Raw genomic sequence first — 20,917 nt, forward strand, 5'->3', positions numbered from 1 at the left:
GGACAGGGGTGGGCAACCTTTTTGTGAGTGCGTGCCAAAACCAGCAAAATCTCTGACTCAAAATTCTTCTGCGTGCCAACCCTAATTTTTTGAGAACATGTTACGCCTACTTGCTATCTCTTAAGGTGTACGTATGTGAAGAACCTTGAAGAAATAATAAAATTCATTCGAGCGACAAAAACGCAGTATATGATGATGAAAAATACATTTTTAATGTATACGTTATGTAAAATTATTTATCTAAGATGCACCTACACTGAATTCATCTGGAAAATAAAAAAGTCGATATTAAGAAAGAAATTGTAAATGGAAGATTATAAGAGAGGGTTTCGAGTGCCAGCAAAAGTTACTGGCGTGCCATGTTTGGCATGCGTGCCAGGGGTTGCCCACCCCTGACCTAGGATATATTAGGTACCACGTACACAGTGATGAGGAAAGTATATTAAGACTGCGCATTCATGAAACTGACATTATTTGTTTCAGCTAATTCTATTCACAGATGATTCATGTTAAGGTGATAATCTCTTGGAGGCTTCCCAACAGTGTTAGAAGGTATTGGCTGACTTTCCCACCATCATGAACTAATCCAGCATTTACTACATCTTCAGCTTCCTGCCTCAGGTTTATTTCTACCGAGTGTTTCTTGAATTTCTAATCTATAAAGTGGATTCAAAATTAAATCCTCCCTCTCTTTGGCTAGACCCGTCTCAGAGCAGAGGTATATACCTGCCCCGTGGCCACATAGTCCTTCACGGGATGGATGGTCAGGCTGAGAATGTCATCATCATGCCCCAGGTACAGCCTCTGGGAGTGCTGCTGCCTGTTGTACACGACAGCAACTGCAGCGATGTGGTAGACCACTTCTCCAGCTTGCGTGTAGAACAGGTTGTTCCTACAGTCGTAGCCTCTGTATCTGAAGCACAGGTCCAGAGCATTTGAATAAGCAGTGAATGAACAGAGCAGCAGTTGTCAGGAGGTAAAGCTGGCGTAGGGACATGCACAAGTAGAAACCTAGGTGAATGCATAGTTGCTTAACTACGATATTCAGGGAATGAGGACTTCTGAGGGCATGGGATGGCTTTCTGAGGGGAAAATGGGCAGGGTCATTTTAACAGGATCGGTTTCTAGATCCTCAGCTACTGCATATGCTCTTTCTTAAAACTGACCAGTCGGACAACACACCTGTGGCGAGATGCAGGCTTTCCTTTACCACCTCCCCTTTCACAGTTGCCTTCCTCCTACTTTAGGAAGTCATTCCGCTGGTCCATCTGGACTCTTACTACGGTGTATTACCCTGGAGTGACAAACCTGCCAGGGACACCAACACAAAGGGACAATGTGCAATACAAGTGTGGATGCTGAAAGTGAACAACTCCAAGGACGAGGTAAGAAGTCCTTTTGCAAGTCAAGTGATTTCCAACTTATTTGCTATTAATAAATTAAAGTGAGATTTAATCAGATCATTAGACGACATTTTATGTGATATATCAAAATCACAATATACATTTTTGGCCTCTAAATCAAGAGGAGTTTCAAGAATTGAGTAATGTAGCTATGATAAAACTGCTCCCATTCTCACTGACTTATTTATGTGAATAAGTTTTCTCAAGGCTCACATATATTAAAAAATGAAAAACTGGAATAGACTTAATGCTACTCTCTGTCATACTCTAGTAGTAAGTATGCATATATAACTACATACCTGAACTCATTGAAAAATTCTATATTATTAAAATCATTTTTTATAATATTTTCATAAGCTGTGTACTACTAATAGTTGTGATAATTCAAACTGGAAAAAATTATTAACATTTAGAGAGGCATTGTGCAATATAAATGTTATGTGAGTCACACAGGTCACTTAAAATTTTCTAATTATGTTAAAAAAATTAAAATAGATGAAATTGGTTTTGAGAACATTTAACCAAATATGTCTAAAATATTAGCATGTCTACATTAATCAATATAAAACATTTTAACGAGGTATATTACTTTTTCGTGTTAAATCTTTGAAATCTGGTGTGCATTTTACACATACAGCACATCTCAACTGAGACGAGCCACATTTCAAGTGCTCAGCGTAAATCAACGCCCCCTCTCCATTTCCACACTTCTATTCGATCACTGACCTTTGAGTTTTAAATCTTACCATTCTCAAGAGTCTAATGGTTTCTGGGAATTAAATTTAAATCGAACTGCCCAGGCCTGTGTGGCTCAGTTGGTTGGGCATTGTCCCATACACCAAAAGGTTGCCAGCTCAGTTCCTGGTCAGGGCACATGCCTGGGTTGCGGGCTCGATTCCTCACATGTAGGAAGTAGACAATCCATGTTTAACTCTCTCACCCTCTCCCTTTCTCTCTCTAAAAATCAATAAAAAAATTGAACCTGTAGATATTTTTGAGCCTACAGCAGAAGGTATGATAGGATACAATAAAAGATTTACAAGCATGAAACATATTATGATAGGGTAAAATTCTGTGGGATAAGTAGAATGAAAATCTGAGTTCAAGAAGAAATATGAGTGATATAATACACTCGTTCACATATTTTTTAAATTGATGATGGTGGGAATCAAATTCTCTTATTAAAATCATTTTTTACAATATTTTCATAAGCTCTATTGGTTCCATTTAAATGAGGGATGCATTTATAAAACACTAGTTATTATATTCCTCACAACCACTGACACTTTGCTGAAAATTTTTAATTTCAATTTAAAGTTTGGAAGGTTATATATAATTCTCAAACTTGAAAATGATTTGGCCATATGTTTTTTGAAGAAAACATTGTCCTAGTTGGAGCCAAGCAAAACAGAGCAGGAGTTATGGGAACAAAGGAACCAGAGATGGTGGAGAGAATAAAGTGAAATAACAATGAGCTGCAGTAATATATGCATCATGGAAGTACATAAAGTATAAAAAATAGACACACACATTGTGATGGCCACAGAACACCAACTGAGAAAGCTGGACGCAGACTAATGGTTAAAATATTAATCACAGGTAAGTGCACGATGGAGAGAAGAGCCCGCCTGAGGTGGGAAAGCACAGAGAAGGGGACATCCTTAGCCTGAGGCTAAGGCTGGTGACAGGCACCCACCCGTGTATGAACTGGAGTTTCAGGCTGTCCTCAGGAGCCTTTTCTCGTTTGAGGAAGGGCACTGCATGGTTTTTCTCTTTACTTTGTTGCTTTAGCTGAGGTAGATCTTCTTTGTAAACCTTAAAGCATAACAAATACATTTAATTGAGGCTCCTTTCTTCAGGTTTCAAAAACAGTATCTTGACATTCTCAGGAAATCTTTAATTGTAGGAATCATATTTTTGAGAACATGAGGCTAAAAATGGTCACAAGCGACAAAGAAGCTCATTATCCTATCTAATAAAAGAGAAACATGGTAATTAGCCATACGGCCACTACCCTTCCCATTGGCTAATCACTGAGATATGCAAATTAACTGCCAACCAAGATGGCGGCCAGCAGCCAGGCAGCTGACGCAAACAGGGAGGCTTGCTTGCTCCAGTGACAGAGGAAGCCAGGTTCCCCGCCTGCCTTGTCGGCCTCTCAGCTGCTCTCTAAGAAACATTGTAATAAATATAGAAGCTCAACAAAATCCCAGAAACCTCCTTTCAGTCAGCCAGGCTTCAGCCAGCAGGACCGCAACATTGTTTCAAATACAGAAGGTAAACAAAGGCCAGAAACCTGCTTTCAGCAGCCAAGCCTCAAGAGCTAAAGCTGGCCCAGAATAAAAAAAGAAAAAGAAAAAAAGGAGCAGTTGGGAGCTTCAGTCACCCGCCAGCCTGAAAACGGCCCTTAGCCCCTCACCCAGGCTGGCCAGGCACCCCAGTGGGGACTCCCACCCTGATCCAGGACACCCTTCAGGGCAAACCAGCCGGCCCCCACCCATGCACCAGGCCTCTATCCTATATAGTAAAAGGGTAATATGCCTCCCAGCACTGGGATCAGCGTGACAGGGGGCAGCGACAAAACCCCCTGATCACCCTGCGGCTGTGTGTGTGACAGGGGAAGGCGCCCCAACCCCTGATCAGCCCTGCTCTGTGCCTGATAGGGGGGAGCTCCCCAAGCCCTGCGGCTCTGTGTGTGACAGGGTGCGGCGCCCCAACCACCCCCTCCCCCCCCCACAGGCCCTGCTCTGTGTGTGATGCGGTAGAGCCATAACCTCCCCATCAGCCCTGCCCTGAGTGTGAGAGTGGCGGAGCCCCAACCCCCTGATCCGCCCTGCTCTGTGTGTGACAGGGGGTGGTTCCCCAACCCCCTGATTGGCCCTACTCTGTGAGTGACAGGGGGGAGCGCCTCAACCCCCTGATCGGCCCTGCTCTGTGCGTGACAGGGGGTAGCTCCCCAACCCCCTGATCGGCCCTGCTCTGTGCATGACAGGGGGCAGCGCCCCAACCCCCTGATTGACCCTGCTCTGTGAGTGACAGGCGGCAGCGCCCCAACCCCCTGATCGGCCCTGCTCTGTGCGTGACAGGGGGTGACGCCGCAACCTCCCCATCGACCCTGCCTTCAGTGTGACAGGGGGCGGTGCCCCAACCCCCCAATCGGCCCTGAGCGTGACTGAGGGTGGCATTGCAACCTCCCAATCCGCCCTGCTCTGTGCATGACAGGGGGCGGCACCCCAACTCCCCAATCGGCCCTGCTCTGAGCCCGACCAGGGGATGCACCTAGGGATTGGGCCTGCCCTCTGCACCCGGGAGCAGGCCTAAGCCAGCAGCGAGTTATCTCCCGAGGGGTCCCAGACTGCGAGAGGGCACAGGCCGGGCTGAGGGGCCCCCCTCCCCCCACTCCCGAGTGCACAAATTTTTGTGCATCGGGCCTCTAGTATAATGATAAAGGGGTTAATTCTACAAGATATAACACTTATATTTACGCACTTAAACAAGTAAAATACATTCTAAGAGAACTGAAAGAAAAAATAAACATAATACGGTAATAGTTAGGGCTGTAATACTCCACTCTCAACAATGGGTAGATCAGCCTGACAAAGAATCAGTAATGGAACAGGAGACGTGAACACCAGAAATCAAACAATCCAACAGATATATAGAGAACATTCCATCCAACAGTAGAATACACATTCTTCTCAAGTGCACATGAAACATTTTCCAGGACAGATCATATGTTAGGGAACAAAAGCAATCTCAACAAATTCAAGTAGAAATTATACCAAGTATCTTTTCTAACACAATGGTATGAAACTACAAATCAATAACAGAAGGAAAGCTGGAAAGTGCACAAATATGTGGAAATTAAACAGCACATTTGAACAACCAATGAATCAGGGAAGAAATCAAAAGGAAGATCAAAAAACATCTTGAAACAAATAAAAATTGAAACAACATTCCAAAACTTGTGGGGTGCTGTAAAATCAGTCCTACAAAGAAAGTTTGCAGATATAAATGCAAACATTTAAAACAAAGAAAAGATCTCAAACAGCCTAGCATCATACCTTAAGAAACTAGAAGAAAGAACCAACTAAGCCCAAAGTTGAAAAGGGAAGGACATAATAAGATTAGAGCAGAAATAAATGAAATAGAGACTAGGAAACCAATAGAAAAGGTTAACAAAACCAAAAGTTGGTTTTCTGAAAAGATAAACAAAATTGAGAACATAAGACCTCTCTTCCAATGAGCAAAACTAACCTATCTTTTAAATTATTGGGGGTTAAAAAAATTCTTATGCTATTATGTTTCTCAAGTAATTTATATCCAGAAAATATGGTATTAATTATAAATAATAAAAAACTATCATAGATATAAATAAAATATAAATAAAATAATAATTTCTTCTAAAGTAAAAAATCTCGAGGATTCTGACATCTGCAAAATGTGGACCTTGAGAGTCATGGTGATCACTCTTTGGAATTATTTGTCTTTTCTTGGCCTCATGCATCTTGACAGATCATACTCTAAACTATACAGCAAAGCTCTTAGTCTAACTTAGGACCTAGAACATGCTGTTGACTGAGAGGACATTTCCTACAATTTAATTTAAAGGTACATAATAATCAGTCCTGGCTGGTATGTTCAGTGGTTAGAGCAGCGGTTCTCAACCTATGTGTCGCGACCCCTTTGGGGGTTGAATGACCCTTTCACAGGGGTTGCCTATGAACATCGGAAAACACATATATAATTACATATTGTTTTTGCGATTAATCACTATGCTTTAATTGTGTTCAATTTATAACAATGAAAATACATCCTGCATATCAGATATTTACATTACAATTCATAACAGTAGCAAAATTACAGTTATAAATAGCAATGAAAATAATTTTATGGTTGGGGTCACCACAACATGAGGAACTGTATTAAAGGGTCATAGCATTAGGAAGGTTGAGAACCACTGGGTTAGAGTGTTGGCCTGCACACCAAAGGATCTCAGTTTTGATTCCCAGTTGAGGGCATGCATAGGAGGCAACCAATTGATGTCTCTCTCTCCCTCTTTCTCTCCCTCCCTCCATCCCTTCCACTCAAAGAATCAATGGGGAAAAAAAGATCCTCTGATTAACATGATCCTGGTGAGGATTAACAAAATAAAAAAATTAAACAAAGGTATATAAAAATCATTCTCTGTCTACCATGTATTTAAGCCCTACTACCAAGAGATATCCATTTAACACACTGAAAATTAAATATAATCTATTAATAATTTCTCATCTTTTTAAAGGAAAGTTTTCATTTGAAGAAACTACATTGCTAAAAATAAAATCTATGAAATATTATAATAAAGCCCCTGTTTAGGATTTGACCAAAACCCTTTTTTTAAAAGGAGGTCACAAGATATCTCATTACTGTTATATTACAGGTGCAATGGACTAAGCTTTTAAAATGTAAAGATAACTATTCATCTGAATGCATAATGCTTTCATCAGCACACCAACTACTTTAGAGCACTGAATTCTAGTCTCAGAATTTCTACTGCTTATTTGAACATCTCACAACCTCTGTGGGCCTCAAATTCCCACCTGCTGGACAGAAATAAAAATCCCTGCTAAGGAATAACTCGGGAATATTGTGAACATAAATCAAATAACACAGTGAAAGCTTTGGAAAGGAAGATGTCAGAGAGAATATATAAATCCTAGGCACAGATTTCAATACAATTAAGACTTTTCATTCTTTTACTAGCATCCTTTTATTAAATAAAAACTTCCCTACTAAGGAAATTTGTTTTTTCCTCCTCCTAGATTTTATGTCCATTTTGCTTAAATTTCATTTCCCCTTGATATCAGGGCATAATGTCGTTTAGTGTTTGTGTGGTATTTGCACATTAATAATTTCCTTTTAAAGCTTCATCTTTAGTAGCTTTATTGCGTAATGCATTGTACCAATATACAAACTGATGTAGTTATGAATTTGAAACAAGCCATCAGTTGAATGGCATTTTTACTGAAAAAAAATTCAAATACTAAATCAATGAGTGATGATTATGAACTAAAAAAAAAAAAATCATCTGAAAATCAGTACACTCAGTGCCTATATGGAGGCAAAGCCAAGTAGTACATAGAATGTGCACTTTGGAGAGAAGCCCAGATCTGCATTCTTACCCTGATAATACAGGCGATGTGGATGTGGGCAAATTACTTAACCTCTCAGGGTTATCATGGAGTTGAACTTGGTGTATGTAAAGCACAGGATGTGGCCCCACAGAGACACCCAATACATGGCAGCTGTCTGACAGTTGCTGGGTCTGAAACCTGAAATCTTATTCACTCAGTGTTCATGTAAAGAATCTGCTTCACATACCTCTGTTAAATGAGAAGGAAGAGAATAGAACCCCTAGTTATTTCCATAACAAGGTAATGTGTGTCCAGATACCCTGGAAGGACTGCTCTGTATAATACTATGGTTTCATGCTAAAATAAAATGCCTACTTAAAAAAAAAAACAATAAGGACCCAATTTGGATGTAATTGTCCAGCTTTTATACTAGAGGTGATTTCTCACTGGAGCGATAATGTGCATTGTATTTGGGCTTTTACTTTACTTATATGGATAATGGTCTCCATAAACTAAGAAAGAAACCTTGTAACAGCTCACTTGCAAACTATCATGGCTCCAAGACTACATATTCTATAAAGAATATACATGCTTTAATGATCTGCTAAGGGAATACAAAATCTGGCAGCTTACTTGCTCATTGTTTTTCTCCAAATATTTTAAAGTTTTAGGTGTGAGGGAGGTAGAAAACCCCAAATGTCATTCAGTCTTGAAACTTGGCTACTCACTTCCACCTAAAAATATTTTTTAAGAATATGATTAGGTAAATGTCTTATTTTTAACCTGTATTTAAAGATAAGAAGTGTTCAACACCTGCCTGTGTTTCCCAGTGGTTAGAGCATTGGGCTGTGCATTGAAGGGTCATGGGTTCGATTCACCGTCAAGGGCACCTGGGTTGCAAGTTCAATCCCTGGCCCCCACTTAGGGGCTCATGTGAAAGGCAACCAATTGATGTGTGTCTCTCTGACCTCTCTCTCTCTCTCCGCGCCCCCCCCCCCACCTTCTGCTCTAAGATCAATGGAAAAATATTTTCTGGTGAGGATTAACAATAAATAAATAAATGAAATTTTTCCTTCTTGTCTTGATTCTCTTCTGCCTAAGTACCAACCATTTTTAGTCAGTGTCCAAATACAATGAGATTCTGGGTTATGAGACATTTGTTAGGAGGCTGCTTGCTTACTGACCTGGCGATCATAATTGATTTGAGTTTCTTGCTCAATATCAGAGTCCAGCTCTGGCACATCAGATAAATCTGAATCAGATTCTTCACTGTAGGAATCAGTGCCGCCTTCTGTGGAAACACAACCCATGAAACAGAGGAAAAATTCTGCACCTCTATAAAGAGCTAAAAATATTATTTAAAAATATTTTCTTTCTTCTATCCTATTAAACAAAAATAACTACATCAGCTTTCATTTAGGGTAAATCAACGCCCCCTCTCCATTTCCACACTTCTATTAGATCACCGACCTTTGAGTTTTAAATCTTACCTGCAAAGGGGCAAACAAAAAGGGGGGCAGGTTTTACCAAGGAGAGGGCTAGTTCAAAAGGAAATTCAGCCACTTATTTCAGGCAAGATCCTCATTAGCCTGTTAACATGCCCACCAACTGTCAGTAATTGCTATGGTCAAGGTCGCTGCAGAATCCCTCCCAATAAAAATCTTTCCCCACACAGCTTTTCATTTTATTACCTGATCATTCCTCCTGACATCACAATAAATAAATAAAAAGACTACACATCCTTTGAGCTGGAAAACACTGGCCCGGGTTGTGGACCATTCATTGAAACCCATTCTGGAGGCAGCTTATCTATTCCAAAGGTTACCCTGTCGCCCCGCAGCCTGACCGAGCAGCCCCGTCGCCCATTATAATCATCCTAAGGGGGCGGAAACATACACATTCACGTTATCTTCAGTGGTTAATTCTTCATGTAAACCTTAGACCTTCAACTTGCATTTGGCATAAGCAAAATCCTTTGAAGGAGATCAACCAAATGACCCATAGTTGTCTCTAAAGTTTTTTCTGTTCTTTTTTTTTTTTTTACTTTAAATTTATTATAGGAATGAATTTTTTGAAATTGCTGTAACTCTTTACCTCCAGAAGAGATGTTACAACATTCTTTGAAACTTTTATTGAAAAATAAACAGATGTTGAAAAATTATTACTGGCTTTACCCTGGGGTGCGGTTTCCAGCAGGCCGTTGCTGACACCTTCTGGAATAAATCTCCACTGGAAAACCGAGTGGTCAGCCCCTCCTGTGCTTAACACCCACTGAAAGTCGTGAGACCAGCGGACGTTGGTGACATGTGCAGAATGGCCCACATACTTTCTAAATTTGGCTCCTGAAGATATTTTTAAGAAGATTAGTCATGCAAAAATATATATGTAATTTATTGGTTATAAAGTTGCATTCTATCCAGGAATGTGTTACAAAATAATTTTCAGTATTACATATAACATATAAGGAAATGCTCCAAAAGATATCTCAATTATCCCAGTATGGATTAAGCTAAAAATGGATTTGAAGCCGTCCCTCCCTCCCACCCAAACCTGTTCCAAGTAATGCCTACTGCTTCACTGATTCTGAAAATAAATGCCAAAGAATGAATAGCTTACACATCCTTCTTTGAATACTAGATAAAATGGGCAGTCCTTGCAACTAGGAAACAGAAAATTATTCTGCGGGAAAAGTCAAATTACTGTTTGGGGTCATGTAGATGCACATTTGGGAGAATGAAATTTTTTTCTCTTAAATTGATTGCTTTACTCAGGACACATCATCATCAGGTAGTGAATTCAACAGAGAAACTATTTGAACTCATACCTGTGGTTGAACTACTGCGGTAGGAGTCTCTAGGGTATTTATTGTTGGTGCACAGCAGCATAATGATATGCATGGAAACAAGCCTGGCCCACCTTATCACGTGGAGATCCAGTACTCCAAAGACTATGGAAGATTTAAGGGGGGCAACAAGCACCCCATCTCTCCTTCAGAAATACTTCTACCCTTCACAGGTCCTCCTAATGAAATCTCTTTGGGGGAAAAGGCCATCTGTTCAACTATCACGTGTAAATATTGAATACCCACTGGAGAGGCAATGATTTAGATTTATACGGAGGTGAAAACGACTGCTACCTGTCCCTTTCCTGAGAGCATGTTCTAACCAGGTGTGGTCCAATTATATTAGGGCCTCCAAAGTCTAGGGGCGTGCTGCCACAGAGGGGGAAGGGAGGCCTTGGGTCTCAAAAGCAACCTTGCCTATTTCAAAGAGTTGCCTAAATCAGTTTTGGTGATTTAATAACATCAGAGATTCCAACTAAGTCAGGTGGAAATGCTATCTGATGATAATTCAATAGTTAGGAAGCAAAGTATATTCTTTCCTTATCTCCATAGATCTTGTTGGGTTTTCCTTTACTGCCCTCACCTTTACAGCCTCATCAGAAATCATTTAACCTATCTCTTTGCACTGGTTTGAAAACATGCCCACAAATTAAAAAGTTAAACTCATAGAAACAGACAGTAGGTTTCTGGTTACTAGGGGTTTGGGGTGGGAGAAATGGGGAGATGTTGGTCAAATGGTCCGCTTTCAGTTATAAAATGAAGAAATTTGGGGAATCTAATGTACAGCATGGTGGCTATAGTTACAATACTGTATTGTAGACCTGAAAGTTTCTGAGAGAATAGATCTTAAACCTTCTTGCCATACACACAAAGAAAAGGGAATTAAGTAAGGTGATAGATGGGTTATCTAACTGTATAGTAGTAATCATTTCACAATATATTATATATGAAATCATTGTTCACCTTAAACTTACACAGTGTTTTCAATTATATCTCAAAAAATCTAGAAAAAAGAAAAAATATGTCCATAAACTCTTTAATACAAATCAAAATGAACAGAACACGGCAAAGGTGAAGACGTGTGACATCTAAGAGGAGGTTACAAAAGGCACTGCAGATTCCTCCTTGCTCTCTTTCTTGGCTCTCTAGATACCAGGCGGTAAGGGCATTCAAGCACCACACAGAGAGGCTCACAGGGCCAGGAACCGCGGCCTCCGGCCAACAGCCATGTGAGTGAGCCATCACGGCCTCACTAGGCTCCAAGGGGCCGCAACTACCCGAGAGGCCTTGAGCTAGAATGTTCCAGCCAAGCTGTTCCTGAATCCCTGACCCCCAGAAACTGCGTGAATAATGTTTATTGATTTAAGCTGCTAAATTTGTTGGGGAGAGGGATTTGTGATGCAGCAACAGAGAACTAATCACATTTGGTAGATTGGAACTAACACCTGCAAAGGCATTTGTGTCAATATTTAGGCCTCTTTCTAATCGTTTTTCCTATTTTCTCTTCCTTCTTCCTTCCTTCCTTCCTTCCTTCCTTCCTTCCTTCCTTCCTCCCTCCCTCCCTCCCTCCCTCCCTCCCTCCTTCCCTCCTTCCCTTCCCCTTCCTTTATTTCTCTTTCTCTCTCTCCCTTTATCCCCTCTCTAGGCACACTGGCCTCTTTGCCATTCCTTAGGCATGCCAGGCACTCTTCTGCCTCTAAGCCTTTGCACTTGCTGTTCCCTGTCTGGGATGCTCTTTCCCTAAATACCTGAATGGCTGGTTCCCTCACCTCCTTCAGGTTTCTAGTCAGATGAAACCCTATCAGTGACCCCTGTCTCACTACCTTATTTAAAGTAGCAACACTACTCAGCCCGACCTGAAAACTCTGTTCCCACTGCTTGCTTGCTTTTTCTTCATAGCTCTTCTCACCATCAGACATGTTCACACTTTACTTATTAACTATATCCCCTCAGAACAAAAGCTCCACGAGGGCATGGGTTTGTGCTGGTTTTAGTCACTGATGTATCTCCAGCCTCTAAGACAGCACTTAAATACTTATTTACCAAATAAAGGCCACATCATCTCTTCCAAGGCTTTTCTTGGGACACTGAATTTTCCAGGCCTCTCTTTTTCCTCTGAACCACACCAGGAAGATTCAGGCCTCAGCCCTCAACTCCTCTCTTACTGATCTTTCTCCTCTGGTTTTAAATACTGTAGATATGCTCACATCTGTCAAATGTCCATCTCCAGCCCTGAACTCCCCTGGAGTGCTGATAGTCAATGGGCCATATCTCCCTGGGTGTCTAATACTGCTGCAAACTTACCATGGACAGAACAACTGATGAGATGCCCTTCCCCTTCCTCGCCTACTCTTATACGCCCATAAGACATACACAGAGACTCAAGCTTTCCCTTTCTCATTTCCCGTCTCTAGAAATGGAGCCACCATGAACCCTATTGCTCAAGCCCAAAACTTGGGAGTCATGCTTGATTTCTCTTTCCCTCTATCCCCACGTCCAATCCATCAGCAAAACCTTCAGCTCTACCTGCTTCCTAATCTCTACCACCTCTCTTTGCATCTGTTCCTAAGAACTTGTCCAAGCTACATCACCTCTCACCTCGACTCTTGCAATAATCTCTCAACTTGAAGCCTCCCCTATCCTAATCCATCCTACACAATATCAAAGTGGCCTTTTAAAAACTTAAATTTGTCATGTCACGCCTCCATTTTAAATCCTCAATAGATTTCCACTGCACTTAGACTAAAACCCACATTTCTACCAGGGGCTAAAGGCCCTTCATGACATGGTCCCCTCCACCTTCTCCAGCCTCATAGTACACAACTCTCCCTCACTCATCATGCTCTAGTCACACTGACCTGCCTGGCCCTGCCCTGCACTGCACTACACAACAGAAAACGGTCCTGTTTGCTCCGTCTTTACACTCTCAGTCATCAGCCTCTGCTCATATTTGGCTGTTTACAGGTTCAAAAGTGAGGGGAACATTGTCAGTGGTACCCTGGGCGACAGGGAGATAAGTTCCACCAACTGCTATTATTTCCATCAACAAGTCTTATATAAACTTGTCTGCCAGTAGTTTGGGCACAAAAAGGCTACAAAAGCCTGAATGTCCTGAGGCAAATTGCAAGATTTATAAACCATGAGTCATGAAAAGTAGAACAAGTCAATTTGCTATGAGAACATGGAAACTGTGCAGATTACTGAGGTGGGTTCTATTGCTCGCCCCATATTGTCACTGGCTGTCCACCTCTCCTCATTCATTCAGGCATCCCCTGTGTGCCATCACCCTCGAGGCTGTTTTTTACATATAAAGTGTCTCATTTTGACAGACAGCATTACTCACAACCTCCCTCCCACTTCCCCCAACCCTGCCATTCTAATACCTAACCCAAGATCTACCTTTCCATTGCCACTTTCCAGATTCAAGTTCACCCTACAAGGCTTGGTGATACAAAGGCGATACCAACTCTCATTGAGTTGAGTTGTGACCAGATACTTGTGACCAATAGTATTGCTTGTGACCCCACTGATGTTTCTTCTGAATCCCCAGATACCTTCTAGTTGCCTAACTTACTTTCTGTAAGTGCATTACTCAATCTAACAAGATGTGCCCTATTACTCAAAAGACCCATTAGGGAGAAAGTGTTTGAATTTGGCACACTGCAGTAATTTTGTGCAAGTATTTTAAAACTGATGTCCATTCTGTCAAGTGTAAGGGATGGTGATTTTGCTACGTATTTTATGTTCAATTTTGTACTGTAATTGCCATTGCTTCAGAACTGCTGGTTAGCTCAAAATGACTTTCTGATTACATTTTCGATCCCTTTTTTCCTTGCTCAATCTAAAAATCGCTCGAGTGAAAGAGTTTGCAGGCAGCAGCATGTCCCTGCTGATTACTTTGCTAAGATCAGATTTTCAGGGAGCAATCAGGGAGTCTCAGAGCAGCCTACGTATGGGCTTTGCCTACACTTGCAAGGGTAGAGGAGGAGGTCATAAGAGGGTTAATTCAGCTACATTCTACCAAGCCTGGAAGTGCCACAAAAATTGAGGTAATAAGATTTAACAATAAAAGAAACAAAACCACAAAATGTGACGGCAGAGACAGTTGTTTTGAATAAAACTTCTCTCTCAAAAATGTCACCACTATGGAAATCTGGTTTGCAAAATCAGTGCTATGACAAGGGGTCCATAAACTGTATTATCTGAAAGAGCCATCCCTTTCAGATTTCATTTTACATATGCCTAAAAGGATTTGCTTTGCTTTGCCATGTATAATCACAATTAGCTAGGAGCATAAAAATTTAATTACAATATTTTACTGTAATATTAAATTATGAGTATGTACAGAAATATAAATAAAATAGAACTTGTTTAAAAATGAAACATGAGGCTATGAATCATAAAACGGTGAGTAAAAACTGTTAAATTCTGACTTATATTTGCAGAACCCCATGTTTCAGAAGGTCAAACATATACATCAACAACATATTCTATGTAAATGTTCAAGAGTAATATGAATATAAAGATAAAATTAATAGTCTGCAGGAACAGACACCAAGAAAATAAGCCTTGTGCATGCCAAGACATGTCTAAATGAAACATCTCTTGTGGTCTTACCTTTCTTGAGACAAGGAAACTTAAACAATTTGACCAGTCCAAAATCATCTCCAGACACCAGCACGGAGCTGTTGTAGTTCGCATCCACTGAGTTGATGTCGGTGACATCCGTGTATTTTGGCCAAATTCCACTCACTTCCGGGCCTTTCACACACGTCCAGGAGGCCCAAGGGATCCCTTTGATTTCTTCTTTACTCGCTAACGGCTTCCCGGCTGAAAATAACCAACATTCATATAATGTTACATTTGTTCTTTAAAAATATATCTTTATTGATTTCAGAGAGGAAGGGAGAGGGAGAGAGATAGAATCAATGATGAGAGAGAATCATTGATTGGCTGCTTCCTGCACGCCCCCTACTGAGGATCGAACCCACAACCCAGGCATGTGCCCTTGACTGGAATCAAACCCGGGACCCTTCGGCCCCCAGGCCGACGCTCTATCCACTGAGCCAAACCAGCTAGGGCCGTAATGTTACATTTATATAAAAAGCAATTTTATTGTAAATGGCGAACATGTATTCCATATTTTTTTCACATATGGAAAATATATATGAAATAATAGCAAGCAAAGAAAGTAGACACAGAAGTACACACCAAGTAATAGAGCATTAACTAATCTGTTAGGGCAGATACTTTAAAAAGTTGAAGTGATATTGTGTTACACATTATTTTATGTTAAGATTACTTTTTCAATTAATTTCAAAAATTTAAGAGAAAATACTATTGTGGTAAAGATTCATGTTAATTAAATTTTTCCTCTTACATTAAAAAATCATAAAGATTATAACTCAGAAATTTGTCTCTTATTTATGACATTTTAGTATCACAAACTGTTACTAAACGAGTATTAGATAAGTCAGATGAACCACGTATAAAATTTACAGTGGGGAGTTACAAGTAAAAATTATATTTAAAAAAATCCAACTAGTGCATTTCACCACGTAATCAAATAATAGGGGCTTCCACTTATCAAGAACAGAGATTTGAGACTAAAGCAATCACAGTAAATAAAAAATGTGACCCTCAAATCTTTAGTATTTTTATTTTTGCAGAATTTTTTCTCTTTCTTATCTTTAAGCATTCTTTGTGTATGTCCTTTATCATAACAATTATAAGTACTTATGCCCAGTTGATGCCTTGTCTTTGCATGCTATTCAAGATCTCTCTGATGGTGCAGTTATTTTTTATTTTAATGTGTCCCAATTTATTAATCTCTCCTTTGAGAGTCCATGATGTGAGGGTCTTGTTTCTGAAAACATTCCTTGCCTTGAGGTCATAACATTCTCATATTTTCTTCAAAGTTTCACTTTTCATGAACATCGGCACCTGCATGACTTACACGGCATTTTGTAGAACAGTCGTTCTCCTGCGCCATCATTCGTTTGCAAGTATTTACCATCCAAAGACCAGTCAATGTGCGTAATGAAACTGAGGGACTTGTTGCATTCTCCAATTTTCTTATATCGCTGGGCAACCGCATAGACGTCGACTGGGCCATCATTGGATCCCACTGCGAGATAAGAACCATCTGGAGAAAATTTCATTTCATGAATGACTTCTTTTCGATCTTTGATATGAACCACTTCTGTCATATCTCTATAAGAATAAAGAGCAAAGCGATAAGCAGCAAATCTAGAAATAGGAACCTCAGGTCATGTATTAAATATTAAAGTACATGTGTCAGAGAAAAAAAATGTTTGAAAGGGAGGAAGTACCTACAGGAATTAGGGAATTAACTTCTGAAAAAAAGATATAAAACTTTATTTAAAGTTTACAGCCAATTTAGAAAAAATTAATAATATTTAAAATAATATTTTGGGCTTTCAAAGTAAGAACCAAAATTTAATGAAATGCATACTTGCTTTCATATTAAATTATATATTATTTTTCTCTAAATTTTTTTGTTAAAAAAATTGAGGTTTATAAAATTATTTTAAAATATGTCATGGAAAATAGTAGATATATTAAGGTTAGCATAAAAATAAAATGTCCTTTTTATATTTTAAGGACAAGAAAACTGCTTAATGCTTTTTGCTACAAGAAGAGCAAATTCAAAAAGCAGAAGAGAAAAACTACTTATTTTTAATGCTAAGTTGTTATGGAATTATTGAACTTTGACTATGAAAGGGCAATAATGCATACATTGAATCACCGAGTATCCTATGTCCTTTCTGACCAGATTCTGATAAGAATTTCTGCCCTCAGTTGAAAGTCCACTGATGGTTTTCCTACAACTGTGAGGCAGGATTATGATTGGCAGGTCCCCTGAGCCAGTAATGATGCCTTCATCGACTCCAAAACAAATTGAATGCATAAATAATGCCAAATATTTGCTCCACATGATTCCTCACACCGGCTGTCACTTAATAATTGCACTACAGTTTACTACAAAGTCATAAAATAGGTGTGTGTGGAGGGGGGATGGTTTTTTTGGCTTGGAAAATCCATTAAAAAGAAAAGAAAATCTGGTCATTAGCCATCTTTCCACACATCACTAAGCAGAGAAAGAAAATGTTGCCCACCAATTTGGTCATAAGTTATGTGTGACTGGTAATGAGAATTCAGTGTAGTAAACCGTGCCAAGAGCATTTTTCAAAGCTATCTAGAATTTTCTCTGTTCAAAACATGCCATACCTAATTTCTGGCTGCATTTCCTTTCTGTAATCACAAAATGGGTGAGCGAAAACAACAGCCAATGCATTTAGAGGAATTACAAGGGTGGATCCTAATTTTTATCCTGTAAAAATTATACAGGAGATTAATAAAGTATGAAATATTCTATCTTTTTGTCCATTGTGGAAGAAATCTTTACGCAAGCTCACCTCTAACAAGCTGGTGCTGTTGGAGGCTGCTCTGTTCCCACTTCCTCTTTTCCTGGCTTACTCCCAGCACACAACCCCTCATCTAAAGCCCGTGAGACCAGATCAGCTTGGGAATTCACTATTCATTAGATTTTTTTAAAGGTTCACACATAATATGCCATGTAACATCACCAGTAGGGACTGGGCAGCACCCTGTTATTAAACACATTCATGTTTTTGCAGCAAATCGCAGGATGCATGATTATTCCTGCTGAGAGATGAACAGACTACATATAGTCTCACATCGGCCCACTGAGGCAGGCTATGCTGCCAAGCAAGTCACCGAAGAAAGAAGTTTGTATTTTCAGAGTGTGGGTTTCATCATTACCGACAGGACTGTGAATCTGTAGTGTTCCTATTTGAAAGAGTAAGTGCATTTTTCCTAAGATCCCAGCATCCATGATGACTAGGAGAATCTTAACTCTAACAAGAGTATCTTTTTTTTGTTGTTTTACTTTTTTAAAAATATTTTTCAATTACAGTTTACATTCAATATTATTTTGCATTTGTTTCGGGTGTACAGCATAGTGGTTAGACAATCACATACTTTACAAAGCGGTCCCCAATATTTCCAGTACCTACCTGACACCATATATAGTTATAACAATATTACTGACTATCTTCCCTATGCTTTATTTACATCCATGACTATTTTGTAACTACCAGTCTGTACTTCTTAATTCCTTCACCTTGTTCATCCAGCCCCCACCCCCTCTCCCATCTGGCAACCATCAGTTTGTTCTTTGTATCTATGCGCCTCTTTGTTCATTTATTTTACAAAAGAGCATCTTTCAATACCATTTTCAGTATCAGTACATGCCTGACTCGGAGAACAATGAAAGAGCCGTCCTTCATGCCCAGGGCCAACTGGGACCCATCGGGGCTGAAAGCCACACTGCGAACTGCTTCCTCCATGTTACAGCGGGCGATCAAGGCGTGGTCAGCCAGGCTCCACAGCCTAGGCACAAGAACAAAGAAACAAAACCAACCCAGCGCTCATCAGCAGGCCGCCCGCGGCAGGAAGGCCTGCTGACCACAGTGTGACAACAAGAAAGGAGGCAGTCACTTCGCACTCGTGTCCTTCCTCACGGCATGTCTGGGAGCCGGGGATGGGGTTTAGTCTATCTCTGGGTCATCTCCCCCATTAGAAATACCCAGCAAGAAATACAAGATAACATTTCCAAACATTTTTATATTCATATGAAAAGGAAATTTTAAACACTATCTTCACACAAAATCTTACTTTTCTCTTTGAAAATTAAAAATTGTTCTTTACTCATACCAATCGTTATTAATAACTTACAGGATAAGAAGCACTACTAGATACTATTATTGTTCATTTTTTGAAATATATATATGAGCACCCTTCTAGTAACTGTGTTATTTAAGCACATATAGATTGAAATACACATTCCGTTTTGCTGAGCCCCCCCCCCCCCCCCCAAGAAAGAAAACCCAGCAGAGAAGGGGAAGAGCCAATGATAGCCCTGCCCACGATGGTTCCAAAGTCAGCTGTGCTCAGTCATATGCCACCCTTCCTCATAAGCTCCCTGGGTGCCCCACTGCTGACAGGCCCACTCATGGCCGGGACGGGTCCTCTCCACAGTGCCCCTGGCTGATAAGCACGTTACTGCTGAAGAAGCAGGGGTCAAGGGTCAAGTGCAGCTAGCACACACTTTTCTTTTTTTAAAAAATATATTTTATTGATTTTTTACAGAGAGGAAGGGAGAGGGATAGAGAGTTAGAAACATCGATGAGAGAGAAACATCGATCAGCTACCTCTTGCATACCCCCGACTGGGGATGTGCCCGCAACCAAGGTACATGCCCTTGGCCAGAATCGAATCCAGGACCCTTCACTCCACAGGCCGACGCTCTATCCACTGAGCCAAACTGGTCAGGGCTAGCACACACTTTTCAGCAGCTCCGGAAACCCCTATTCCAGGCACCTCAAACGGGGTAAACATGAACTAGTTTTTTGAAGCTACAAACAAGGGTTTGCATGTGAATTACAATTGTGGTACCTGATTTCTCCCTGTTAGTACTTTTAAGACAGTCTTCTCTTAACACCCAACCAACATCTGTTAGGCAGATTGACAATTCAGAATGCTGCCATAGAGGCAAGAGTAGGCCCCATGTGGTGGAGTTTCTCTAATGCATTCTGCCATCGGGAGGGAGGGGGCCAGCGCCTTACAATGCAGAGTTGCATGGTGAATAGTTTGCTGATCCTTTAGGCAACGTGCACTGTTCAGTCTAAAGCTTATGGTATTCTTTCAATACCTCCTCGTCCATTATTCATAATCTCATGCTGTTTTTAGCCATGTACTATTTTCAGCAATGTAAGTTTTGCTTTACCCTCACTCCTCAGTGAACTGTACTAGCCTTTCAAAGTCACTCAGCTAATCTTTCTCGAGAAATTATGACTTGTATCCTTTCTATATTTCCATACTCTGTGTAAATTTACATTTAAAATGTTTAGATGTTTAGTCAAATTAATGGTTGAGGAGACCAAGACAAATTCTGGCCATCAGGGCTCCTTAGGGAAGTTTGTGATTCTGAGACTCAACACATTTATCAAAATACAAAAGCCAAGGACTCTCTTGAAAACATTTCCATCTGGATGGTTATGGATCCAGCTTCTCAGGTGTTTGACTAACTTGGTGGCATTGTCTTGGCTGTTGGGGCAAAGCTCTGAGTGATGGAAGGAAAAGGAAGAGAAGAGGAGAGAGTGAGTGAAGACCAGTGTAAGCCAAATACTCATTTATGTCATGTGAGGGGACAACTGGAGTTGCCTTCACTGATTTTTAGATTGATGAGGCACAGTGCTTGGCAGAAGCTAAAAATTGATTTTTAGATTGTACTTTACTGACGAGTATACAATTGTATCTTGATTAGAATCACAGACATACAAAGTAAGAGCAGGGGTGGGGGAGCAGGAGCCTCTAGTCTAATTTACAAGGTTCTATTTAAACTATTAAAATCCAGAGGCAGTCATCATCCAATCGCTTAATCAGTCTCTTCCTCTCACCATCCCTCAGTCTTTTCTGACCTGTTTGTTGTTAAGCACATTTAAAGCCTA

The 20,917-nt window shown here is 40.4% G+C and overlaps 1 protein-coding gene across 2 annotated transcripts in view; it reads right to left on the minus strand.

Moving 5' to 3' along the window:
- Positions 1-20,917, minus strand: part of EML6 (EMAP like 6) — a 200,732-nt gene that overhangs the window by 85,805 nt on the left and 94,010 nt on the right. For both annotated transcript variants that reach the window (XM_036334544.1, XM_036334545.1), the window contains exons 8-14: positions 18,660-18,797; positions 16,318-16,574; positions 14,979-15,191; positions 9,694-9,861; positions 8,704-8,810; positions 3,100-3,218; positions 727-913 (exon numbers count right to left, since the gene is read on the minus strand). In XM_036334544.1, the coding sequence (XP_036190437.1) occupies positions 727-913; positions 3,100-3,218; positions 8,704-8,810; positions 9,694-9,861; positions 14,979-15,191; positions 16,318-16,574; positions 18,660-18,797 (1,189 nt within the window). The remainder of the gene's footprint in view (positions 1-726; positions 914-3,099; positions 3,219-8,703; positions 8,811-9,693; positions 9,862-14,978; positions 15,192-16,317; positions 16,575-18,659; positions 18,798-20,917) is intronic.

Source organism: Myotis myotis, unplaced genomic scaffold, assembly GCF_014108235.1.
Source record: "Myotis myotis isolate mMyoMyo1 unplaced genomic scaffold, mMyoMyo1.p scaffold_m19_p_14, whole genome shotgun sequence".
Lineage (NCBI taxonomy): Eukaryota > Metazoa > Chordata > Mammalia > Chiroptera > Vespertilionidae > Myotis > Myotis myotis.